Here is a 27,839-nt window from a genome sequence, read left to right as displayed (position 1 = left end):
GTAGTTATTCAAAGAAGCACTTTCAGACTGTGATCCTGAATATACACCATTTTTATGCTTCAATGAGCTTCTTAATTGGTTGTAATGTAAACTTTTTTTTTTAATAATTAATCTTTTCCCAAAAAAAAATATGATTAATTTATGAAAGTAATAATAATCCCCACGGAAATGTAGGCTCAGATACTTACTTTTACCTTGAAATTTGTAACCTAAGAAAAAGACATTCCACTGCACACTTTCTTGTTCAGTCCCTTAAGCTCAAAACCCTAATTTTATATTTTTCTTCCCAATAAGATTCTTCCAGAAATAAAAATCTCTTCATTTTATTTAATTTATGAAAACCCAGCTATGAATTAATTAGACAATTAATTCTCTCCAAAAGAAAAAAAAGAAAAGAAGAAAAAAATGAAATTGAAAGAAAAAAAGAAAAGAAAGAAAGAGCTTGATGAAATGTATATATCTTACAATTATTGATGATCAATCTGATGATCTCTCCTTCAAACATGCAGCTTCTGAATCAGAGATCTTCTTCTCTCCCTTTTCCATGAGATTTTGAGTTGAAGAAGGTGGACCATGTCCAAGTCTAAGCTCAAGATCAAGTACTTCATCTTGGCTACCGTTATTATTTTCCATGGAGGCTGAGTAAGTACTTGTTTCGAGACGACGGTGGTTGTCGTCGTTCATCGGGAAAGCCTGGGACACTGAAGTCGAGGACGGGTAGGTGTTGAAGGAATGATGTGGCATGGAGAAAAGAGAAGAGGGTGAGTGAATGTAAGCATTTAATGTGGAAGAAGAGGTATTGATTCCACCATTAATACTATTAGGGTTTGGGAATTGGTAAAGAAGGCACAAGCTTCCTCCGCCATTAAAATCAGGAGTTGGGATGATGAAAGAATTGGAATTAGAGGAAGAAGTGGAAGAGGGTTTCATAGGGTTGGATGACGACGATGGAGCTTGGTGGTGGAGGCGAGCACGGTCACGACGGTGAACATTCATATGACCGCCTAGGGCTTGAGCTGACCTAAACTCTCTTCTACAATAAGTGCAAGTGTAAGACCTAGGAGGCCAAGTAGTTCCCATAACATTAGCCGTGTCCTCGGCGAAAGCTCGGACTTCCCATGAGTCATCGTCATCAACAACAACATCAGGGGTTTGCATAGGGTTTACACCGTTTGGATTCTGCCCGTCTCGAGTTGTTTCGGAAAGATGAGGCAAAGAAGAAGAGTATTGGAATCCAAGCACAAGCTCAGCAGCCATGGAATAAGAAGAAAAGGGCAATTATAGTGGAAATGACATTTGAATAGATAAATAGGTATGATTGAGATGAAATAAAAAGGAGAGGGGTTTATCAATACTCGGAAGAAGGAGACAAAATGCACTCAAATTGGTGATAACATCAAATTTTTCTTAATCAAAACCATTTTGGACTTTAGGCTCAAATTGACATTATTCCTAATTAATAAAATTTTGAAGTTTAAACCTTAACCAAGCCATCTCTTTCCTAATAAAATCCTATAATTAAACCATAACATTCACATCCACTAAACAAAAAAAAAAAAACTTTGCTCGAGCTTACACTATCAACTTTCAAAAAGATGTTCGATTCTTTCACCTAAAATTAAAAAAAAAAAAAAAAAAAAAATCATTTATTCTCTTCTTGGCTTCTACGCCTCCTTAATTAATTAAAATGCCATTAAAGTATATAAATATAATGTAATTAATTTTAGATGGTTTTCAAAGAGACATTGTAAGTTTCAATCATGAAACGAAAAAACCAAGAAAAAATCAAACAACCAATAGCAATCTTATAATGTGTTATCTTAATTGACAACCATTGTTTGTTTGTGCCGTCTTATATGTTGAATTAACACAATAAGAGACTAAGATCTTGTTAAACTAATTAATTAGTTTAGTTCGCTAGTTGGATTTGCAAGTGAAAAGTTTTTAATTAATTAAGTTGTAATTGCATATCAAATGAGATTTAAGATTAATGAATCTTGTACAAATATAGGTATCTTTGTGTTGAACTTATCGATTTCATCAATCAGATAAAAAGATTAGTAAGTACATTATTAATTGTTAATTACCATGTTGATCGAGATTAATTATTTAGTGTTTAAGTATAGAGACAAATACATGAGACATCCATAAAAAGATAAAAGAGGAAATAAGATGAAACCAAGTTAATTAATTTCAATTAATCTTTCATTGAAACAGAAAATGAATATTCCTACCCTTGTTTAGGTTTTGGATCAATTTTTCATTTTGCTTCTATTGCTTTTATAAATTGAAGGGTAGTTCTGAAGCCTCTTCTAATCATTTAATTTCTCTAGTATCATTTTGTGTTTGGAGTGTTACGAGGATTTTCATAATGTATCATTCTAGTTGAGATGTTTCAATGAGTCTATTGACCCTCATCTTTCTCTAGTATCTTGCAAAATAAAAAGAGATTTAATTTAAGTTTTATATTAGTTTAGTTTCAAAGGTTTCAAGATTTTTACCCTCTATCACGTCGATTTTTGCTAAAATATTCACAATCTTTAACGTTAATATACCTATTAATTAATTTAAAATAGTGATGAAGTTGTTCAATTTTGAATTTTAATTTTAATCATGATGATAATGGTAGAAACTTAATGAATTGCAGTTCTTTTAAAACAACTAATAAGCATTGTCAAAATATATAATCATATAGAGTGAGTATTTAATAATCTTGAAACCTAATTAAGGACCAAATTGAAATATTACCACAAAATCTTAAGGGTAAAACTGTAACTGCATTTTCAAACCTACGAAGTATTTGTTATTAAAGTCAATGCTTAAGATTACAAAACTATGTGTAAAGTATTTTAGTTTGAGTTATAATGATCAGTGTGTCTTGGAGTCTTAATTATAGTACTATTTTAGAGAAATAGTAAACACCTAATAAAGAGAAGAAAGTGATGGTAAGTATGAAACGATAAATACTACAGTGAAGTGAGCTATGATAGGTTTTTATCTCCACCTCACTTGAAATCGAGGTCCCGAACACTCTCTTAAGAATTAAATTGAAACCAAACTCAAATTTAACGTTTAAACCATAAATTAAATAAAAAATTCAAAGATAAAAAATAATTTCCCCTATAACATAAGTTTTGGTCTCTAAAGTTATTCATTTGTAGTTCTAATTAATTAGTATCATAATCTCAAAGGATATGCTTAATTTTTTTTTTCCTAATATGATATTAGTTCATATTTTGATAGAAAGTGACAATGACTTGTTTTCTTGATATTTGATATATATATATGTGTGTGTAAAGATTAAGTTAATTTATTAGTATAAATATTGGAGGGGACCAAAGAAAAGGAAAGAAAATAATAATAATAATAATAATAATAATAACAATAACAATAATTAATGTGGTTGAAATAAGAAAAAAAGTTAGATGACACTGACAATGACGACTTAAAAAATGTTAGGTGAAAAACATAATCCTTCGTTTTTTTGATTGAAGTAAAATTTAAAGTCAAACATGTCGTATTCTTTTACTAATGATGTCGAAACTAATAAAACTTACGTTATAATTAATTATAATTTTCGATCAAATAGATGAGATTCTTTTTATACAATGTTTTCTAACAATCAATTATTCATCAAAACATACTCAAAAGCTATCCGTGCTCCAAATTAATTAATCATGTTTATTTTTCTAAAAGGTGGATCCTCTACCGTTACGTTTATTGTTGTTTATGTAATTTGTAAATAAATGTGAGACAACAGCTAAATTTGTAATCAATAAATTCAAATTAATTTTGGAGTCGAGGATGACCAAACTAAATGCATTTGAAAATTTGCATGGAACCACTAAGAGTCTGTTAAGACATATTACCATTTATCTATCTATGAAATTCTATTAGGAGACGTGTAACAATCAGAAATGGGTTCAGAATAGGTTATGGCCCAAATACAATGGCTTAGACATTATGGGCCAAATAAGAGCCCAATAAAGAAACGTATTATATGGTCGATAAAACCCACACCAATAACCCTTCCTAACTACCTAAGTTTTAAAATGCATGGAATTTTTTTTTAAAAAAAATCTTAATTTTATAGAAATGTCAATGTCAACAATCTACCGATACATTGTATTGATATTAACTAAGTTAATGCAAATATAATAAAATCAACAAAATTTAGTATCATATCAAAGTAAGTTTAAAAGCTGGATTTCTCACCTTATACAAGGCTAAAAATAAATAAATAAAAAAGAAAACAATATCCTTAACGAAAATATTTTTTTAATGAAATAAAAAGTAAATATATAAATCTTTTCAATATTCCAAAATCAATTTTCAAACAAGAATAATATGTAATGTATATTTTAATTTGAGTAAAGAAATTGAATATAATATGCGTACAATGTCAATGCACATTTTTAAATCCATAGACCAAAAGTTTATCATTACTTTATTTTTATTGTAAAAGAACAAATAAGAAAAGTAGTTTTTTAATATTCAATGTACTTTATGTATCCCTAAATCATAGACCTCAACCTAAAATTATAACGAGTAATTTTACAACAATGATATCAATCGGGCATGTGTCCTTAAATGATTATGCATAACCTAAACTTATGAGTTATCATTATTAACTTTATCCCCTTTTCTTCCTGAGAAAAAAAGAATTTATTATAATATACAAAAGAGAATCTATAGTTGTAATGGGTGTGTGTGACTTATTAATTATATGAATTTTGGCCCAATAAGAACATATATTAAAAGAGGGAATGATGATGTTATTAGTTGAATTGCTTTTATATTACATCACTTAGTTGGCTTTAGAGAAAAAGCATAATTCCAATAAATGGGTTAGGTTTATATATATATATATATAATGCCTTTTTTTAATGATAATTTAGATTGTTTACTTTGATTATCATAATTTGTTTGGATTTGAATTTTGATATCAAAATTTTATGTCGTCTGTTAATAATATTAACTAAACTATTGAAAATGAAAAAACCTAGTTAGGTATTTTGTTGTACCTAGCCATCTTGAAAAGAGAAAAGAAAAAAGCTCCCACTCTCTCGAGCCAAAGCTAGAAAATGAACAATATAGAAGTTGTTGGACAATATAATACACGTTTTCTTAGATTACATTTTCACATTGAAAAATTAAAGGCATTCACACCTTAAATAGCAAAATATATACATATAAATATATATTTGTTCATTAATGTACACTGATATTGGATTAGTGAAATTTGAGGTAAAGAAAATGATTAAATTAGGATTAAGGGTTATAGTTAAGTGAAAACTTTCGTGTGAAAATTGAAGAATATATTTGTCGGAATTCGAGTAAATCTCAACCTTTTAATTAGTTATCACAAACGTTGATTCTTCGAACATGACAAGCTAGACTATGAACAACTGACATCTACAATTTCAAGAGAAAAAAAAAAAACTAAAATATAACGTTTCTCTCCATTGAAAAACTTATAATCAATTTAAGCTTGACCTTTACCTTTGATCAAATAATCTTAACCTTCAAGTAAGTTTTATATAGAGAATCATTGAGTTTGTTTAATTCGATCTAGAAAAGGTAAGTTCGTACTTCTTTTAACTCAAGACCAAAACATAGAGTACTCTCTACAAAACATCGACAATAACAAACTTTTGTTGACATAAAAAACAGTGTGTTGGCAAAAGATCTCCCTCGACGATCCTGTCTCAATGAACTGTTCTCATCACGAATTATATTTTTCATTGAGAAAACCCTTACCGAAACTTTGATGGGACTTTCTCCCAAACTTGTAGCCGATGTAACCCAATTCCTTACTAATATTCCAACTACCAAACTAACCTATCCCCCTTTTCATTCTTTTAAAAATATGATCACACACACACTGCCCTTTACTCTTTCATTATATTGCTATTCCAAGAACTTGATTTAGAACATGTAAAGGATATATAAATCATATGGAGGAGTAATTATTGTGTCTCGTTCTCAACTATTCTAGAAAATGAGACAAAATAATTACTATTGTCCACACTAATTACAAGTTAGCACAATACATGATTAGAGTGAGATAATGTTAGAACAACGATGCTTAAATATTGCCTTAATTTCTCTGTTATGATCACTACATGATAATTAATGAAGTCTTAACTAAACAGATCAGAAACAAAACACCATCAATACTTTAATTATAAACACCATCAGTACTTTAATTATATATATATATATAAACTCATCAAATGATAGCATGTGTCCCAAAGAGAATATAACAAGATATATTATATATGTCTACAAATAGAATTTATAACCATCCATAATTTATGGAAATCTATACGATGCTAACAAAGTAGAAGAAGAAGATTCATGACAAAAAACAAATTTGAAGATAAGTTTAAAATTTGCGATCTTTGTATTAAGTTCCAACATCAACATGTCATAAGTAGGTGGATGAATCAACATTTAACAAAAATCTTCACAATAGACATTTTAATTTATTTGAAATGTTTTTTCTTTATTAATCTAGATTTTCAATCATTCGTTATTTACACCGTCATTTTAAATATAAAATTACAATAATTTCAATAATCTCTCAAATATATGATAAACATTAAAGTAATAATGAGTACACGTGGATAACGTCAATTAACCATGTTTTTGAATCCATATAGATTGTAATGAAACGAACTTATAATGTAAATATAATCTAAAATTCATGTTTGAATATATAATTGAGAGTTTTCAATTCAATCTTTTTCGTTGTTTTCACGTTTTACAATCTCTCATTTGTATTCCTCACGCAACAAAGAAGATAACAAGTGTATTGTAAGGTAGGTGTATAGGTGTGATAATTGAGATTAGCAAAGTTAATAAGGTTTAATAAATTTAATTAATAATATAACACTAATCAATAATTAAAAGCTAATTAAGAAAGTTAGGAGAAGCATGTGGTTTGACTGAATGGGGCAGGTGCATGGGAAAGCTCAAAAGATTTATGGAGTGGCCTCCATTATTATATATATGAGTTAGTCAAGTAAAGACTAAAATTATTTAAAGACTATCCAAAAGTTAAAACATTTTTAAAGTGATAAAAACCATAGGAAATTTCTTGTTTTGTCAATCATTTATACTAATTAATACAATTAAAAGCAGTCTTTTTGTTTAATGGAAACAAAATAAGAATAATTAGTGTTCTTGACAAAACATATATGAATCCAACTTTTATAAATTAAAGATAATCAAGATCTTCTTATTAAATCCTTGTGAGATATTGACATCTTATAACTACTTTTCTTTATTTGAAAAATTAAAATAAAAAGCATTTGTTTATTTATAAATTTTGGAAAAAGATGAGAAAACAAAATCTATATATGGTATGATCAATAGTTTTATTATTTTGTCCATAATGAATCTTTTATTATGTCAAATTGTCAAAGGAAAATCTATTTTCCTTTGATAGTGGAATGCTAAATAATATGGTATGATGCATGGCTTTATGGAAAGTACTTTTTTTTTTTCTTTTTAATAAAAAACATATACATTATTTATTATGGGATATGACTTGTATAAATTTGTCTATTATTGGGAAGTTTCTTTATATTTTATCAAAACATACCTTGTCCCTTGAAAAATACAAATGATTAGTAAAGAGATCTTATAGGGAAAAAATGAACTTCCAAAAGATTATTAAAATCCTTTTACTTAAAAAATAACAATCAAAACGTAATAATACTCATTGACTATAGGTTATGTTAATTTAATCTTATAATCTAATTAGCTCAATGCTTATTGACTATAGAATAATATGAACTCACTCTTATGGATATGTTGAATGTTAATACATGGATTATGAAGAAACATTTAATTTGGTTTAGTTGATCGCATAACGTCTAATTTGCAATGTTATAGTTGTGTCGTGCACTCATTCATTAAATAAATATTAAAAGTGTTTACATGTCCACTTGAATTCCTTTGATAGTTTCCTTCCAAAATCTCACTTGATATATATATCAACTTCTTCACATCCTTATTGATCTAATTGTAATTAACTCACTTAGATATTTTCCTATATCATTTATAATGTCGGTTAATAATTAGCTCATGATTTGTCTTCAAACTATATACACATTTTACAGTTGTACTTCGTTAAAGAGCCACTCTTAACTTAAAGCTAAGACTTCAAATTTCTGCATACTCATATGTTTGATGTTACATGATGACTATTGTGATGTTAATCGGGCTGGTGATCCCTATTAATAGATGGTCCACAACAAATTTTATTTCTACTTAAGGAATTCCTTAGTTTTTTTGGTGTAATAAGAAGAAAATTGTTGATTATTCCAATTCCAATGCAAAATCTAAATATCGTCACTTGTTGATGGTACTTTGGAGTTGTTATGGATTCACCAATAGAAAGAGTCCCTCAACTGTCTGCTACTACACTTCATTATGATAAACACAATATGCTATTCTAATTGTTCATGATGTTTTTCATGAATAACCTACATAACACACTGAGAATGACTGTCATTTTGTTCATAATCACTTTTCAGAGCAACAATCTTTATTACTATCCATCTCTATTATAATACAACTAACAAAATATCTCGTAAAAGTTCAGTCACATGATAAATTCACTCTAGTACTTAACAAACTCAAATTGATCTCTAAGTTTGAGAGAAGGTGTTACCATAGTTTCATGACTATACCTTAAGCTGTGTATATCAGCAAAATCAGAATCTTCTCGAGCTAATTTGGGTGTATTTTCAATGTAAATGATATACAACTTCTCTCAATAGTGTGTGAATCTTCTAATTAAAGATAGATATCAACCATTTTTAAGTCCTACCAATAGGTTAAAAATACTAATTTCCCCTTTTATCTCTTTTAAGGATGGGAATAAAGAAGCAATGAACTTTTTTTTTCTTTCAAAATTTGATGAAATGGGTCAGCTTGGAAATAGAAAACCTCCAAAAGTAGAAATTATAAAGTGGGAAGGGCTGAATTTTGAGGTTTTAATTATATTTTTGTGTAGAAAAGTATGAAAGTACAAAGTTGAAATTGTTTGTTTTTTTTTTTCCTTTTCCCAAACCCTAAACTAAGAACAATATAAAAGCAACTAAAATGACTTTTGGATTCTACAAACAAACCCCAGCCTCTTGTTTCCTTATTTTACTTCTCCTCCACACAATATTTCTTCTATTTATTATATTCAATCTCCCTCCCATATTTTGTTTTTTTGTTGGTTTTATATATGACAAATTCTAATCTTTCGTAGCTTTGAAAATACTTAAATGCATTACGGATTCTTGTTTATATTTATTCTTTATGTATACATCCTACTAAATTGTTCAATCATAATTTGACACATGACAAATATATTCTTCTATTTTACAATGTTAACCGCTGTTTGTTTGTGTGGTGAGAGTGAAATCTATAAAAATATTGTTTCTAGACATAATGGAACGGGTTAGGTCATAATGTATAATATAACTCAAATTCCATGTATTGATTGAGCATTTTTGAGTTTCCCATAGATTTCCAACCTAACACTCGTTCTTTTCGACGCTTACATCCCATTTTCGTTCCATCCTCGATGTATCATATATTCAGTAATCAATTTAGAATTACATTTTAGCCTGAACATGTTTTTTCTTTTGTTGTTTTCATTGTCAATTTCTTTCTCCTCTTGAAAATTGAAAAGGTCAACGATCACATCATTCGTTTTATTTTAATAACAATTTTATAATTTTATATAAACTTTCAAACACTAACAAAACCATTACATTCATTTAAGTCAATATAACAAAATAAATATATTAATTTAGATAACTACATATACATGTATGACTACTAATTAGACATTTCAGTATATAAGAAAGTAAAGAGATAAAGAGAGATAAATAAAATAATGATATCACATGTCACGCAGTTTGAATATAACATAAAGTAGACAACAAGATAACATTAGATGCCTTGTTTGCATTTATAAAAATCATACAAATCATATATCAACCTCAAATATTATATTTCTAAACCCTTACTTAGTTAATTAATGATTCTTTTATTTTTCAATATTACGATAGAGTAAGGTTAGAATAAAATTCCATTTTTATCGAAATAAGTAAAAAGGAAAGGTTCTTGGGAGTTTGAAGTTCACGCGGTTCGAAAAGAGCGTGAGAGTTGGAAATGGAGGGATTTAGAGGGACCACCCGGAATTTAAGGAGAAGAATTAGAGCGCTAAAGTTACAAAGCGGTTCCCAATGCAAAAATGACAGGCACCTCGTGGCCGACAACTATAGGTTGCCACCCTGGGGCTGTGACCTGGACTTCCACGTGAATGTCACTCACCTTCTTCTTCTTCTTCTTCTTCCTCCTCACGCTTTGGTGTTCACTTCTTACAACTTAGAAAGCCAAATTTTAATTCAATTTTTCTTAGTTTTTTTTTTTCTTTTGAGTTTGACAAATGATTTTCATTCATTTAACCCACTACCTTCCCCTTGTATTTTTTTTAAATATATATAAACATTTTACTCGATTAGAGATTTCATATTCTCGTGTCTCTCACCTCAATTATTAGAGATCTACGACATGAAAGAGAAAAATCGTTCCTACACCTAAAGTGGGTGAGAGGGAAGATAGAAAAGAAAGAGTGCGACAATAATAGCATACAAGAAAACAAATGATGTCATTAAAATATTTAAAAATTTGTTAAACAGATAAAATAGAGTTATCAAATTATGTTGGCTCGATCAAAAATATATTTAATTAAATCATACATATAGTTTGTGAAAAAGACATGGCGAACTGCTCCATTTACACTACTTCCTTGTTAATCCTTATTGTACTTCTAAGAATTTAGATCTTGTTGTAATTATGATGTATATTATTATCAACAAATGCTATGCTGTGAAGTATAACGAGTATTGCTCAATTGACAAATAGAATTAAAAATAAGAAGTTTATATTGGAGTGCTTGCAAAAATAGTAAAAAATATTATGATAATAAAATCTATGTCACTACATTTTCTAAATTGCAAAAGTAACAAATTTAAAATTCGATAATTCTATGATAGTTCTATCATAACCCTCCGATAGCTCTTTGATAGCCATCTAATATCACTAATTATTTGTCATTTTTATAATATAAAGAAAAAACATCATATCCTGTTTTTTTTTTAAATACAATTTTTCTTTAAATAAAATTGAAAAGTAGTACCATATATATTTATAAAGAACAAAAATATATTGTATATTAAAGTATCATTAACACTTATATTATTTTATAATTTTTCATTAAATATTAAGAATAATGGGTTGTGGAAATGTTATAATTTGACTATATAGATATATAACCTAGTGTAAGTGAAAGATTGGCTCTAAACCCAATTCAAAATATGAATATTAATCATGATCAATCAATTATAAAACTCCAAATTACAAGTTTTAATTATATATATGGTTGTTATTTTAAAAGGGGGCACACAATTGTTATTATTATTGAGAAAAAGAAAAGAAACATTGGGTTATAAATAAATATATTGTACGAGGATACATAGATTTATAGATAGATATCTTCTTTTACCTAGCTATCTTAGGAAAGTATATTATAAACATATATAATATAGAATTGAACTAAGTTCTTGCTTGAATCTTCAGCTAGGCATTATTAGATTTTGACAAGCTGCAAAACCCTAGCCATAAGCCATTGTTTATTTAAATAATTAATTACTTTTATAATTATATGTAAAATAAATATATAATTACTTTTTATAATATATAAATGTTCGTTTCTGCAAAGGAAAATCTTATCTGAATAAGAATCTGTGCCCAAATTGTGTTTAATGCTATAATTTACTCTTTGATTAAACATAAATATATTTCTTTTTTCTAACACTTCCAAGCATCTATCTCTTTTACCCATTATTTATATTGCATATTTTAATACAAAGTTTCCACTTAATATTGTACTAAATATTCTCTCTCTCCTTTCTAACATCTAATTTTTTGAAATAAATATATAATACTAGGAAACATAATCTTGTAATTATTTATGGGCAAATAAGATTAGGAACAAATTAATTACCAAACAGATTAATGAGGTATTATTTAATTATTACAAGAGAAAAGCCCTTTTGATGTTCCAAGAGACACTGGGAAAATCAAATTATAGGATAATGTAAATAATTAGAACCCTCATTTCTAGGGATATATTATCATCATTTGAAAGTTATTATAACCTAATTTCTTCTGGTATATTACAGCATAAATTACTTTAAAGTTAAACATATTCATTTGTACGATATGATATCCATCCGTAAAAAAGAAAAACCTCTTATGAGACACCATTTGTACCTCTACATCATGATACACTGTCATGATCCTAATGCCAATAATTTTATGTAGTTGTTCGCATAGGTACTTCTCTATTCCTCATCTAATGGGATTGAGCCGATATTGACTCTTTTGATAGTTCTATCTTGACGAATGTTTGTGTCAATGTAGGCTATGGACAACTGTTTCCTAAGCTTTTTTTTTTTTACAAATTTGTGTGTTAGAAAAGACCTTTATTCTCATAGTGAATTAAATTAAACATATTAAAAAATAAATTTTTTACTAATGTAAGATGTTTTTTCAATCTACTAATTTATTTTACAAATCAATGAAGTCACCCCACCATCCAACTTCATCCTATACTAAGCTAGATAATATGTATATATATCAAATCATGGGTCAAACCTTATATAAATATAATGATCAATTAATCTATAACCTTCATTAATTCATGAAAAAGTTGAAAATTGATGATGTTCCAATAATAATCCAATCAAAAATTGAGCCAAAAGCAATCGATATCAATTGGTCAAACCCTTATAGTTCGGTCGGTTGGACATATTATCTCTCCCATTATTCGTTTATTCCAACTTGCTACCATAACAAATTATAATCAACTCATCAAAACATAATTTATTGTTTATATATACACACATATTTAGAAGCCCATTAATTGGATGTTAAAAAAACGAATTCTTGATTTAATTTCTTTTCATTTTTTGTCTCATTCAGAAACAAATGGATTAGTAGACACTAACCGACAAAAAAAATATACAATTAATTAAACATTATAACATTCAATTATTAATTTGAGTTAAATTCAAGATTAAGTTGTTTTAATTAATTTTTGAAAAACGAAGACTACAAACATCACTCCAAATATACTTTTGTCGTTTAACAATATAAAAAATTAAGAAAATAAACACAAAAAATATATATAAATAATAAAATAATTACCAAACACATAAATACGTAACGTTAAGAAGATTTAAAATGTTTGTAGATCTTATCAATGATAAAGTCTATAACAATTTATATATTTTTATTAAAAATTGTTATAAGGTTAAAAATTGTTATAAGGTTAAAAGAGATATTGATTGCAATTATTACGAGATTAGGATGGTTTGGATGAAGAGGGGCGAGTACCGAAAAAAGTGAATAAAAAATGGCCGTCCAAAGGGTGGGATAAAGGGGACAAAAGTAGGACCCAAGGGCGCCGTAGGTGGAAGTCCACTTGCCCATTTGTAGCCCCCATTTCTTTAGTTTTGAAAAGAAAGAAAAATTGCCCTAATCTTTTTAGGTTTTGTTGTACTAAACCCTAACTTATGGTCAACTTTGTTCTAAACCCTGGTTAACTTATATCTAACCATCAAACTTTAAGAAAATAAGAGCTCAATTGATGAAATTATTAATCACTTACAATTGAAAAGTTTAACAATTAAGGTTATAGGGTAAATTTAATTAATAGGATCAATTATACAATTTACAATAATAGTTGATAATTTAGTGGTCGAATCTACATTAAGCAATCATATCAAGAGACAACTATATATATATATATATATCTATATAGTATAATGGTTGCATCAAATTATTATATATATGTATATTTCTTGGATGTGTGACTTATCCAATTATGAGTTGTTTTTAAAATATATACATGCATGAATGGATGTGATAAAAACCACAATTATTAAATTTTATGTGTATTGGAGATATTTTATTTGTTTATTTATTTAGGAAAAAATATATTTTGTTTATTCTATGAAAAAAAAGTCAATATGTACTCATTTTACATTAATTGTTGTAACATGGAATTCATAGACATTATGAAACTTTATAGTTATTCGATATATATTTTATCATTGGTAACAGAGAAGATTTTAAATATTTGTACTTTGGAAAACTGATTGATCTGTTTTATGTGATTTGATTAGGTAGATTTCGAAACATGTTTGGCACACCTATTTTTACTTTATCTAAAGAAAATTGCTTTATATAAAAGATTGGAAACACTGTAACTATTTTGTTTTTTAAAGTTAAGTATAAGTATAAATGAAAATATAGTAAGATAAATTATAATATTTATGTATTATAAAAAAAATTTAAATTCTAACGATGATATAAAAATTGATAAATTTATATCATTGTTTATCAATGTTACTAATAAAAGTATATCAATTTTTATTAATATTTATTATTGATTGAATATGAAATTTTGTTATATGTTGTAAATATTTTGTCAAATTTGTTATTGGAAAAAATTATTGTGTATAAATTTTACTTCCCTTTCTAACTTTCATTCCTTTGTTATTTTCATTTTGAAATGATTTAAAAGAATAAGCTAAATTTTGAAAATTAATTTAAAAAAATTGTTTTTAGAATATGAATAAGAATATGCAAATTGGTGAAAGATTTGAAGAAAAAATAAACTTAATTTAATAAAAGAGAAAAAACAAAATAAAAATATTTTCTAAAACCTTCAACTAGATTGTTTATAACATTTTTTAAATTACAAAAATAACAAATTTAAAAGTAGATTACCGTCAAATTATCATTTGATTACTGTTATATTTGCTAAATTTACAATATAACAAAAAAAAAAAAAGTGTCATGAACTGTTTTCTTTTTATGCAATTTTTTATAAAATTATTTTTAAGATGATTTAAATTTATTCTTTTAAAGGGAAAAAATATGTTTTTAGTTAGCCAAACTTAACTTATCAAAAGTTGGAATTTAACTTATCAAATGTATCCTAAATGAATAGAAGCTAATTTGATCATATACTTCCTTGATAATGTTTTTTTTATCTTTAGGTTTCAAAGAAATTTAAAATGAATCCTTTATAATAAATTAGTTTAGAATAAAGTTGGTCAAATGATAATAATTCCAATTCAGAAAAAAACATAGGAGAGAATATAAGTGCTTCTTTTTAAGAACATATATAAGAGGATAAACTATATATGAACAACTATATATGTGTATATATATATATAGTTAAACCATATTTATAATTTAATAATTGAAATATTTTATATGATACGGATAAAAATGATATTTTAATTTAAAAATGTTGGATATAATTCAAGGTAGGTCAGAAATTTTCATAAAGAATAGGCAAAATAATTAGCAAAAGTGTTAGCTTATAATTTCATATGAATAAACTTTCAAATGTAAAACTATATAGGGAGACAAACTATATATATAGCTAAGTTTTTCTAATTGACCTAAGACAAGTTCAAAAGGGAGAAATTGCCCCATCTTTCCTTATTTGCTACACCTATATGTTTATATTAGGATGTCCTATTAATTATATTAATTGAAAATCTACCGATAGTTATTTAGTTGAATTCGATCTTTATCATAGTTCTTGAAATTTGACTCTAATCTTTCACCTCATACATACCAACTTGGGATAGTAGTTTAATAGTTACTACTCTAAAAACTTTAATTATCATGAACATCTCGTTCGATAATAATTTCGTTTCGATTTTTAAAAATGATATGAGAAGGATTAGTAGGAATATCCAAGCATTCCCACTAGAGATAACCAATTTGGTTTTGTTATATAAATATTTCATTTTCTCTTTTGTGTTTTTGAAAATTAAGTCTACTTCTTCTCAATTTTTTTTATTATAAATTATTAGCCAAATCTAAAAAAGAAAAAAAGAGAGGATGAATTAAAACTATTTTTTAGTTTTCAAATTTTAACTTATTTCTTTTAAAACATTGGTGTAAAAGTTAGAAAAAAAATGAAGAAACTTAGTGGTGAAATGAATGTATTTAGACTTAATTTTCAAAAATAAAAAAACATATGTAAAGCAAAATAGTTTAGCTTTAGTTGTTAAAAGATTGAGAACTAAAATTAAACTTGTGAACTTTTGGTATTAAAATTTGGGTTAGTATTTATAAACACACCAAATGTAACGTTACATATTCCAACTTAACATGATCCAGATAGAACTTAAAAAGATGAAAATTCCAATCTCTACCTTCACCTATTGTTCAACCAAGAAAAAAACAAAAACAAAAAGAAAGAAAGAAAAAATTCTCCTTCAAAGAAAAGGGATTGAAAAGAAGAATAAACAACAAATTGTCAACAAATTAATATTCTATAATACATATACTTAAGCTTTGTTTCTTTATCATTTTCTCTCTCCCTCTCTCTCTAATTACCTCTTCTTCTTCTTCCTCTTCTTCTTCTTCTCCCTCTCCCTCTCCCTCTTCTTCTTCTTCTCTCTAGCCTTTTCCTTTCTCTGCACTCCATCCCTCTTCTTCTTCTCTCATAGTTTTATCACAAAAAACCCTTTATTTTTCTCTCTTTTTTTCTCTTCTTTTTCTACTTTTTTTTTTATTTATTTATATATTTTCTTTCTCCCACTTCCTTCAATTAAACAATCCAAACAGCAACAGTTGTTTATAAAAAAAAAAAAAAAAAAATTCTCCTTCCTATTATATCTCAAGTGCTCTTAAATTCTTAAAAAAATTTCCCCCTATTTTAATATTATTCATAGTTTTCTGTTTTCTTCCTTTTCTTTTTTCAAACCCCTTTTAATATCATTTCAGTCCTTCCCTCCATGGCTGGTTTGGATTTAGGCAATCGCTATATTCACCAACTTCAAACCCCTAATTTCAACCTCCCCATCGGCCACCATCACCACCACCACCATCCCGACTCTCAATCTCGTCACGATGACGACGATTCCCCCCATCATCCCTTGGAATTTGTCCCCACCACCACCACCGATATGGTTGCCTCTCGTCGTCCACGTGGTCGTCCACCCGGTTCTAAAAACAAGCCAAAGCCACCGGTCATCATAACTCGGGAAAGCGCCAATACCCTAAGGGCTCATATTCTTGAGGTTGGTAGTGGGTGCGACGTCTTCGATTGCATCGCCACTTATGCTCGTCGTCGCCAACGCGGGATCTGCATCTTAAGTGGGAACGGAATGGTAACCAATGTCAACTTACGGCAACCGACTGCAACGGGGTCTGTGTTAACTCTACAAGGGAGGTTTGAGATATTATCCCTTTCTGGATCTTTCTTGCCGCCGCCTGCTCCACCTGGCGCCACTAGTTTGACTATATACTTAGCCGGTGGACAAGGGCAAGTGGTCGGTGGAAACGTTGTGGGAGAATTAGTGGCAGCAGGGCCAGTGACAATCATCGCTGCATCGTTTACAAATGTAGCCTATGAGAGATTGCCACTAGAAGATCAAGAACAAGAACAACAAGAACAAGAACAAGATCAGATGCAACAACCAACCTCGCAGGGTGGTGGCAATAACGTCGGTGGAGGTGGAAGCAATAATCCATTTCCAGATCCATCTTCAGGGCTTCCTTTCTTCAATTTGCCTATAAATATGCAAAACCAAATTCAACTACCATTCTAAAAACTCAAAATGAAATTGCAGAGAAAAATAAACTCTCTCAAATATTGATGGCGGAGCAAGAAGATGGGGTTGTTTGTTCTTGTTCTTATTCATGGGAGAAACTCCAAAGTCAAGGTCAGAACTTTCAGAAGATTTTATGGAATTTCAATTAATAATTTCTTTCCCATGATGAATTTCACTATATATATATATATATATATATATAGAAATGTAGGTATGTGTTCTACATATTTGTGGATTGTTGTAGTTTTCTTAATTATCTTCTTGTTTATTACCCTCTCAAAACCCTCATCTTTTTTTCTTTCTTTCTTTTTAATCTTTTGTACTTTTGAATCTGTGTATGGTGATGATGAAAAAACTCTTTAATCTGAATTAGACCTAAAACAATTTGGTTTAAGGGTTCAGATTCTCAATAATATGACAATTTCTTCCTCTTTTTATTTATTGTGTTCTTGATCTTTTATACACATTCGAAAGATTGAACAACTTATCTAATTTATGAAGTTTTATATTTTTCATTAGCATATGATCTTAATTACTTGATAATTAAGCGTTTGTTAATTTAATTTACATGTATGAAATTCTGTCAGTAAGTTATTTTAGGTGTTCTTGAAAAGCTTAAGTTAAATGAAAAAAAAAAAAAAAAACACTTTTCATTCTTTTGGATGCTAATTAATTAAGCTGGATTAGTACTCTATAATCAGAAGGATTGGTCTTTCTTTTGGGGTTAATTAAGCACTTGAAATATCAATTTCTTTTTATCCATTCATAAAATACATTCTCTTACAGCATTGCAATTATTTTGTTTTGTTATTTTTTTTTAAAAAAAGGTTATCGATTATACAATTAATTTTATGCAAAGTGTTTTCCCTAAAATTTGGGTTGAGATTTCAAGTAGATTTAGCAATCATGGAGTTTTATATATTGAAGTTAATTATAATTTGTAGCATTTTATATGTAACTAATTAAACTTATTGTTAATCCGATATAGTTGAAGTTTATGCAATGTTTAATGGGTTAAGAAAGCATTATTTTAACTTATTATAAACAGCATAACTTTAATTTAATTAATTTACCATATTCAAATTATTTCTTGATTGATATTTATGTGGTTATTATTGAACTTTAATCAATATAGTATATTCTATATAAAATAGGAATATATAATTCATGTGGTGCATGATGATATATGATCATAAGATCGAATTCTCCTAAAAAAATGTGAATACCAAAATAATAACAATAACAACAAAAATATAAGCCTAGGGGGAATAAAATGGTAATGTATATGGTTGTTTTGTTTATACATATTCTTAGGAAAAGTATGAAGATTTTTTTAGAGCAAAGTAAATATGAAGATGAACTTGATAAATGTTGGATATATAATTGTGTTGGTTTAATAAATTTGTTGATTATATTATATAATTATAATTACAATAGGGTCATATTGTTATTTTTTTACAATAACTATATGAGAAGGTCGAGAAGGTGAATTGAAACTCCGACTCATTTATGTTGTAAATATCTTTAAGCCAAATTCACTTTTAGCAATAATTATACTATTAAAATTTTACCAATTAAATGTAAGTATAAAATATTAACCATATGAAATAAAAAAAAGTATTTTTTTGGAAAAGAAGTTAAAATTTAGTTACATATTTTAGTTAAATACAATTATTAAAGCTTGCTGCAAAATATAATATTAAACTTCCCTTTAGCTATCCACTTAGTAAATAGTCTAAAAGATTCACATTAAATTCACGGTAACAATGCTATTCTATTCGATTAATATTGATTTTTGTGTGAAAAGGGTGATTTAAGAAAACTTTTAGACAACATCAAAGTAGTCTCGTAAGAAAATTAATATAGGTAGAATGAGTAAAATTCCAATGACAAATAGAAGTATTCGATAATTATTTTCTCACGTACATATCTTTACATAAACGAATACGTGAGTTCTTATAACAAAAATGGTTACTTGGTAGTAAAATGTTTCCGTCATAAAATTAATTAGTTTAAGGGGTCAAACTTTAAAGCTATAATTTCAACTATCATTGAATTTCAAGAGTAATTTTTGCAACTATATTTGTTATTATGTTATTATAATTATGTATGAAACAAGAGGTATCAAATTTATGACCTAAGAGTTGATGGTATAAATTTTATCTAAAGCTAACGTAAGAGTAAGAAACTATTTTCTAATGAAAATTATAACATCCCTATATTGATTATATGTGCGTATACAAGAACATATTTGGGTAAAAGAAAATTGAACCGATCTCCCAAAGATATTGTTTAATTAGAACTCATAAAAATGGAAGAAGCATACTTTTGGACCTCATAAAAATGGAAGAAGCATACTTTTGGAGATCAACCAAACTAATTTGTTTGCACATGCCCAAGAGACCTTTTTTTTTTTAGTGTGTTGAGACTTTTGAGAAACTTACCCTTTGATTAAATAATTAATATACATATGCTTTTCAATGTGTGATAGATACGAAAAATGACTCATCAAACCTTAGGATAAAAGTTAGTGCCTATGTTAGGTTGTTTGTTATGCAATAAAAAATATATCTTATTATATCAACTATAGGTATTAATTATGATGAAAAGAATAAATATTGGGCCAAATTATGGAACAATGGGTGTTTGAGTTGGGCTTTCTTTCTAAGTACAATATGAAAACCCATTTAGTGGAAGCTCAAATGGGCTTAATACTGGATTAGAATGCCCTACACTATATGACAATCTTTGTACACAAGATATTGCTTTGCTGGCCCTTTGAGATATACTCCAATGGTACATGTGAAATGCAGGAGATGTACTAACCATAGGTGCTGCAACTTCAACATTGTAAGGTTCTGATCAATGGAGCTCAACTCAATTATTAGCCTTTGGTGAAACGAAGTCTAATACTTGAATAATTAGTATCTTATTTTGTTCATTCCATCACAGGAACAGTACCTTTTACATAAACTTTAACAATTATTGCGAATACATATGTGTGTGTGTGTATTGACTGAATTAATTCTATATATCTCTCTCTTATCGCCTCTAAAAATCTTGAGCATAAAAGTCAAGAATTTCCTCTACATTTAGCTTAAACAAAGAAGAACAATCGTTATACATTAGCCATAGCAAATGCTCAAACAAAATAGCATCAACATCAACAAATATAACCCTTTTCCTTTTTCCATCTCCATCTTCATCTTCATCGTCATCTCCTCCTTTTTCGATCAAGATCCGAAACGGATTTTCTTCCAACACAAAAGGGTCTACTAAGAATTCTCTCCTCTCTTTTCCCGCCACAACCTTCACTAGACTACTCTCTGCATGATCTCCAATATATTCGTTGCGGCCGAAGTTGGATTTGTTGAGACGGTGGTAGCCGAGGTGGGGTTGGGTTGATCTCCGGCGTCGTCGTCTCTTCATGACGTAGCAAGGAAGAACCAAACAACCCATTTGGGGTTTTGTTAGAAGAGGTAAGGTAAAGATATAGTATTGTTTAGGGTTAATTAGAGTAGAGGAAAAACCATAGATCTAAGTTTATATAGATGGAAGTAAAGACAGATAGATGTGTTGAAAGGGTCTTATTGAAAGAGTCTTTTAAGCAGAGAGAAAGAAGAAAAGAAGGTAATATATTTAGAAGGGGTTTTATTTGTTTATATATAGGTTTTAACTGGTGAAGTGTAACTGTTAAATGTGGGTGAAAGGTCATTGTTATTGAGAGGAAGTGGAAAGAAAGATCAGAGAGAGAGAGAAGGATCCGTTGAGATGGAGGAAAGAATCTTCTTGGATATATCGAATGAAGTGTTGGGATTACTTTTGAGCCGTTGCCGACTTTGGTTTATGAGCGTAGGGTCAAAGGAAACAAGACTTTGATTATTCACTCATGGGAAAGGCTGACACACAAAGTCGTGTCATGTCATCTCATAATATAATACAGCCCTTCAACATGGGGACATATATTTATTATTGCTTTTACATTTCTAATCCAATTATCACATTGGTTATGAATTAACCGTTCTCTATACATTTTTTATAATGCTATGTTTAAGAATTGCTACAGATTAAAATACTCAACTCAATATTTAAATCGTAGTATGTTACACAATTCAACCCCACAAAACCGAGTCTAAGAAATGTTACTCTCACTCTCGATCAAAGATGAGATCTCTATGCAATTTGAACACCAATTCGATAGCTTGTGAAGATTGAAGAGAGAGCAATTTATATCCCGCTTCCAACCTATATATTGATATGATTCTCGTAGGAGTATGTTAATTCTCATCTCTAAAATTCTTGCTAAAATCAAAAGCTAGATTCAATAGAATCTTTGAATGTCAAAAATGATCGTGGCATGTTTCAAAAGATGCCGACATAGTAGTATCTATCTATGTATGAGAATTTAGAAAAATCCTAACAAAATGACTTATTTCAATCAAGATATTCGATATATATAACATTATTCTATACGAGATATTCCTTCCTCACATTATATATTATATTCAAAATTTCAATAGTATGTTGTAGTAGTTCACATATCAACATAAATAACTTAATTAGAAAGTTACGAAACACTGCAAGTATTTATTGATGGTTGTTTAAATAATACCAAAAGCTCACCAATTTTAAACTCCCAAAAGTAGGTGAAAAGGGTTGGTGCCTCCCATTTAAAAAATGGTTAAAGTGCAATTAAAACAATATATTAGGAGTGAATTAGAAGGGCTTTTCATTTTTCATTTTTTGTTTCTTTGCAACCAATTAAAAGGGTATAAGGTTGGCAAATAAATAGAATTAATTATTTCCAAACTACTTTTTCTAGGGAGAAAAAAAAAAAAAAGAGTTGAACAAGGTTGGTGAATGTGTAAATAATAGAAAAAACTTAATACACACACAATATTTAATGTAATGCTACTATTTCAAGCTATAAATTACATCTTAATTTTAACAAAATGTCACGGCAATAATTGGAAATAAAACCAAAAAAATTATATATTAAATAATAAACTATACTATACTTTTTACACACTAACATGTTTATATTTTTATCTTAATGTTAAATTATAAATTTTGTCCTTAAAAAAAGTTTGAAAAAACAAAATTAAAATTCATAATAAGGAGACGTATTGGGTTTGGCGTTCGTCTTTGTTAACCAACAACACAAAATCAACGGGGCCTTTGTACGGCTTTGACCGCAACAATTGATCTCCATTTGCTTTTGTTTATATTGCATTACATTTTTGCTAAGTTATCAAAATGAGCATCAATTCTTATTGTGTAGAATTCTTTCAAGGTCCAAATTAATAAATGAGATGGGTTTTCCTCCCATGTCTCATATAGACTTTCTTCCCTTCTGTAGAGGAGTAGTCTTTTCTGATTCTTCCTTTTTACCTTTATCCTTTGAGTATATCTTTTGATTCTGATAATAGAAAACCAGTGAAACTTCCTATATCCTTTTATGATACTAGAAAGGGGAAAGCCTATCTTCTTCTTTTTTTACACTTTCTTCCATTCAAGTCTATAAGGGAATAAGAAGCTAAAGTACAGGTCTACGAAAAAGAAGAGCCAGCTAAAGCAAAGATATGAGAGTAAGATATACATGTTAACAACTTGTTGACTTTGCATCTTGCGAAAGATTCGAATATATAATATTTGGTGCAACAGAAAAAGAGAAGTGGCAAATTGCAAGAAGAAAATGATCTTAATTATAACCTAAAAGAAAAAACATCTGCAAAAGTTAGATTCACAAAAACTGATGGTTGAATGTGTGCAGACTTCATCAACATCATCATCATCATCATCCTAATGCACTTCAATGTTAGTTGCAAATTGCGAAATAATTCCTCACTGCTGTGTTTGGCCTGCCCATAATTGGTACATTTGAAGATTGTGGATTGGCTGGCTAGAATTATTGAACATTCCAGGATGCCTATTATTAAGAGGGCTATCTCCATTTTCACCAGACGACTCCCCGCTCGATCCCCCTAACGACGGAGGGCTAGCTGCTGCTGCTGCTAGCCCACCACCACCACCACCACCAAAGTTTATCATTTGTGATGGTGCAGATGAAGATCCAGAGTTCAGCATACTTGTGTTGGACTTTTTATCATCCTCTAGAAAACTTCCCACAATCACCTGAGTATGAAATGAAAGCACGATTCATGACGTTTGCTTTGAGTGTTAATAGTTGCTCTGAAATGAAGATGCTCAAGTTAAGAAAAGGGTTAGAGTACCTGTACTTGAGAACTTGCCATTAACATTCCCGCAACTCCACCGCCAAGAACCTGTCCATTTGATCCAGCCAGTAGCACACTCAAACCACCTGTTCTGCTTCGAGTTCCATTATTCTCTGACAGCAAAAACGAGCCTGACAGAGAGATAATATCATAGTGCCCCTGCAGATAAAGATTAGACAAATGGTTTCACTTAGAAATTAGAAAACCGATCTCAAGCTCAATCTGTATAAGGTTGCGAATGACATTCTCAAAGCTCAATCTCTATAAGATTGTCTTTTCTTTTATAAGAACAATTACTTTCATTGAGAAAAAACTCTCAATGAACGTATACACACACGGGCACGTTCTCAATTCACCGCAAGAATTCAGTCAGGATCCTAATATTCATTTTTGGGCTTAGAAAGCTCACATCACTTGACCACAACAAAATTATTTCTAAATAAAAGAAAAGTGCACACGAGCAATGCCACTTGAGCCAAGAAAAATGCACTTTTCAAAATAAAGAATTCGGTTCTACATAAAAAAAAAAAAAGAATATATGATAGATGGTTTAGCCGCATGACATATATATATTTTTTATTCTGATACTTTATGTTTTCAAGAGATTTAAAAACAGATTAGGATGTTTAATAAATTTATTAAGAAAAAAAAAAAAAAAAAAAAAAATCGGCGTTTGCCTTTATTTAACTCTAGTGCAAATGGTGATAGAAAAGGTGACCAAGATGATAGCCAAAGCGAATGCATTTTGCAGGCAAATATGGCTTCTTTATGACCTTAGAAACCATGTCTATGAGCCGCTGATTCTCTACAAAATAACTAAATAAGAACAAATAAAAACTCGGAACGACCGTGTATGTGTGCAGGGATATGTACCTTTTATCTATTGCAAACAAATGTTATACTAACCTGAGACAATCGAAATTGAACGATCCTTTTCCATTTTCCTATCCAAAGTTCATGTACTTGGCTAAATAGCGGTATCAGATTGGAGTTCAATAAAAGGCTTCAAGTTTACAAGAGTTAACGACTAATTCAAGGAAACTGGCGAATACTAGATAAAGAAAGACATTTGTAATCATATCCATCCAGAAAGGCAATCGGGTGGAGAATATAACAAAAAAATAGAAGTACCTCATATGACACAGAACCACCAGACGATGCTGAGTGTCGAAGGGTAGCATTACTGAGAGTACCATTTGCAGAGAGAATGAAGACCGTTCGTGGTCCTTGCTGTGAGAAGGACAAAATTTTGGCTGCTACATCCTGCAACCATACAGCAAGGAACCCATATTTCGACCAATGAGTCTCGACTAGAAAAAAGAGAGAAAAAACCTTCAAAGTTGTCGGTATCCCAACCTAAATACTCATGCAATAACAAACTAATGACCTATTAGAGACAGATCATTGCTAGCCTATACTTGCGTACTTTCTTTTTACTAAAAAAAAAATTCATTCGTAAACTAACAAGTCCACAAAAACCAAAGGGTTACGAGAAATTCCTCCAACTGGTGCAATCCAAGGAAAGATCACAGTTACCGAAAGGGTTAATCATAGGAACCCAAGAAGAGCAAACAGATGCAATTTACAGGTAAAATGGAGAAAAGAAATAGAGGTCCCAACACGATTGATAAAATATTTTTTAAGAAGAAACAAAGAACTAAAGGAGAGTGAGGTAAATTAATGCAAAGCTTTAGGGACAATGCAGATCTTAAAATCATGTTGCAAGTAACCAGAAATTCATTTTGATTCTTATAACGGGAAAATTGATAGCTTCCAAACACCTAGAACTACATCAATAACATATCATTTGTTTAATTCTTTTTTTTTTTTTTAAAAAAAAAGTTTCATGCCTATTCATTGCCGGAAATTTGCATTCATGGCAACTTCTACCTCATAAATGTCATGTTCACAAAATAGTTACTCTGTTTACCCAACTACAAAATTTCTTTTTTAATGTTACCTTTTGAGAACAATGTTACTTAAAATCATTTCTTTATGCAAATATACTAAGCCTGCACAAAATTATCAAAGTCAAGGATGTTCGGTTTCTTAAAAAGGATAAAACAATTACAATATACTTAGGATATCAACTATTAGCAGATAAATTCAGGAATACCACATTCCCCCCCCCCCCCCCCCCCCCCCCCAAAAAAAAACCTTTTTTAGCTTTTAGAATATTTAATTTGGATATAATGATAATGAACCAGCCAAAAGAGAGACCAGAAATCCAGAATCCCATTTAATATAGGATAACCAATTTACCATATATTCTAAACGTAATTTAACAAGAGCAAGTGACTGCTGCAACACTTTTCCTATTATAATAAGTTAAGCTAAAGATGACTTTAGAAAGAACCCATCATTCAAATTTCAATAATAATAATAATAAGAAGAAAATTAGATAAGAAAAATACAGACCTCTCCAGGCTTCGCCAATAAGACATGAGGAGTAAAACCAGTTCCACCTGAACCTACACGACAAAAAATTCCCTCAAACTATCAATAAACAGGAACAACAAAGAAACGAAAACAGTAAAAGTTCAATAAACAATACCAATGGAATTGGATTGCTTCTTTCCGGACCCCGGTGGCCTTCCTCTGGTTTTCCTGGCGGGTTGTTCCGAATCAGGAGTGGCGGTCAAATCTCCGTGAGGAAGAGAAGAGGCAACAGTGGGTGTAGGAGCCAAACCCAAGGCAATGTTGTTAGCATCAGGAGCGTACTTCCTGGGGCGGCCTCTCCTTTTCTTACCGGAATCAACGTTGAAATTAGCGGAATGCGATCCGTCGTAAGGAGAAACGTTGAGAGAATCCAAAGGTACGGATGAAGGTGGGATCACGGGGTGGTTAAAGGGAAATCGGGATGAAGGGGGGATCATTTGAGCTGAAGGTTGATTGAGAGCAATGGTGGAGGAGGCATTGTTGTTGGCGGGTGAATACGCGGGTTGTCCTCCGACGGCCATGTTGGAGGGTGCAGAAAGTGGGGGAGGTGGAGTATCAAGTGAATCCATTAAAAGAGAAAGAGAGAGGATCAAGAAACAGAAAGTTTGTAAATTGAGAGTAAAGAGAATCTTGTTGTTGATGTTGTTGTTGTTGTTCTTCTTCTTGGGTTGTTCTTATTGTTCTTAAAAATGGGAAATATGAGTGAAGAAGAAAGAAATAGTGAAGGGAAGTTTTAGAAGGGAAGTATTGAAATGAAATGAAATGAAATAAAAGAAACCAATGGGGATTTTAAAATTTCTATAATATTATTATTTTTTTAGGGTTTATTTTTATGGGCTTTATAGGATTCACACATTATTATATATTCTAATATTGTATTCTCAAAAATTCCTTCTTCTCATTCATATTCTCAACTTTAATTTAATACACATTAGTGTATATATATATAAATACACACAAATATAGGAATGTCCCATCAAAATCTCCTAAATATATAATTCAGTTATTATATAAGTTTAATTCCTACTTTTCACCTTTTTCAATTTTTCATCCTAAACTAATAGTTAAATTGAAATCATTTTCATTTAACACATTTTTTTTCCAATTTTTTTTTATTATATTGATTTGCTGTACATTTTGTAGTGTTTCTATTAGGCAATACTTAGAGTGTAAAAATATATATTTAGACCAGTGCAAAAATAGTAAAAATAAAATAAATTATGATATATAAAGTGTATGTCACTATATTTTTTAAATTGCAAAAGTAACAAATTTAAAATCATAACTCTCTAATAGCTCTATGATAATCCTATGATAGCCTTTTGATCGGTATATGATATGATTAATTACTTATTTGTCATATTCTTATGAGTTGTACTTTTTCTAAAAAAAAATTTGTCGTCTAATGCAATTTTCATATAAATTTGAAAATTGTAAAAAA

General features: G+C 29.3%; 4 protein-coding genes across 4 annotated transcripts; 1 reads left to right on the top strand and 3 right to left on the bottom strand.

The window, feature by feature from the left end:
- Positions 1-295: 295 nt before the first annotated feature.
- Positions 296-1,519, bottom strand: LOC101205606 (transcriptional regulator SUPERMAN). The gene has a single exon (XM_004148460.3). The coding sequence runs from the start codon at positions 1,255-1,257 to the stop codon at positions 478-480; it is 780 nt and encodes a 259-aa protein (XP_004148508.1). The 5' UTR covers positions 1,258-1,519; the 3' UTR covers positions 296-477.
- A 14,994-nt stretch (positions 1,520-16,513) lies between these two features.
- Positions 16,514-18,162, top strand: LOC101219835 (AT-hook motif nuclear-localized protein 23). The gene has a single exon (XM_004148434.3). The coding sequence runs from the start codon at positions 16,905-16,907 to the stop codon at positions 17,718-17,720; it is 816 nt and encodes a 271-aa protein (XP_004148482.1). The 5' UTR covers positions 16,514-16,904; the 3' UTR covers positions 17,721-18,162.
- A 2,445-nt stretch (positions 18,163-20,607) lies between these two features.
- LOC105435042 (auxin-responsive protein SAUR78) lies at positions 20,608-21,484 on the bottom strand. The gene has a single exon (XM_011654352.2). It carries the CDS (start codon positions 21,180-21,182, stop codon positions 20,775-20,777), a length of 408 nt encoding a protein of 135 aa, XP_011652654.1. The 5' UTR covers positions 21,183-21,484; the 3' UTR covers positions 20,608-20,774.
- A 1,793-nt stretch (positions 21,485-23,277) lies between these two features.
- LOC101205370 (AT-hook motif nuclear-localized protein 13) lies at positions 23,278-27,152 on the bottom strand. The gene is made up of 5 exons (XM_004148459.3): positions 26,514-27,152; positions 26,378-26,430; positions 25,091-25,222; positions 23,957-24,118; positions 23,278-23,858 (listed from the first exon to the last, which is right to left on the bottom strand). The coding sequence occupies exons 1-5, from the start codon at positions 26,965-26,967 to the stop codon at positions 23,568-23,570; spliced, it is 1,092 nt and encodes a 363-aa protein (XP_004148507.1). The 5' UTR covers positions 26,968-27,152; the 3' UTR covers positions 23,278-23,567.
- Between the last annotated feature and the right edge of the window lie 687 nt (positions 27,153-27,839).

The sequence above is a fragment of the Cucumis sativus genome, chromosome 3 (genome assembly GCF_000004075.3).
Source record: "Cucumis sativus cultivar 9930 chromosome 3, Cucumber_9930_V3, whole genome shotgun sequence".
Classification (NCBI taxonomy): domain Eukaryota; kingdom Viridiplantae; phylum Streptophyta; class Magnoliopsida; order Cucurbitales; family Cucurbitaceae; genus Cucumis; species Cucumis sativus.
Note: the sequence above shows the minus strand (reverse complement) of the source record. Positions and strands in the feature narration are given on the sequence as shown.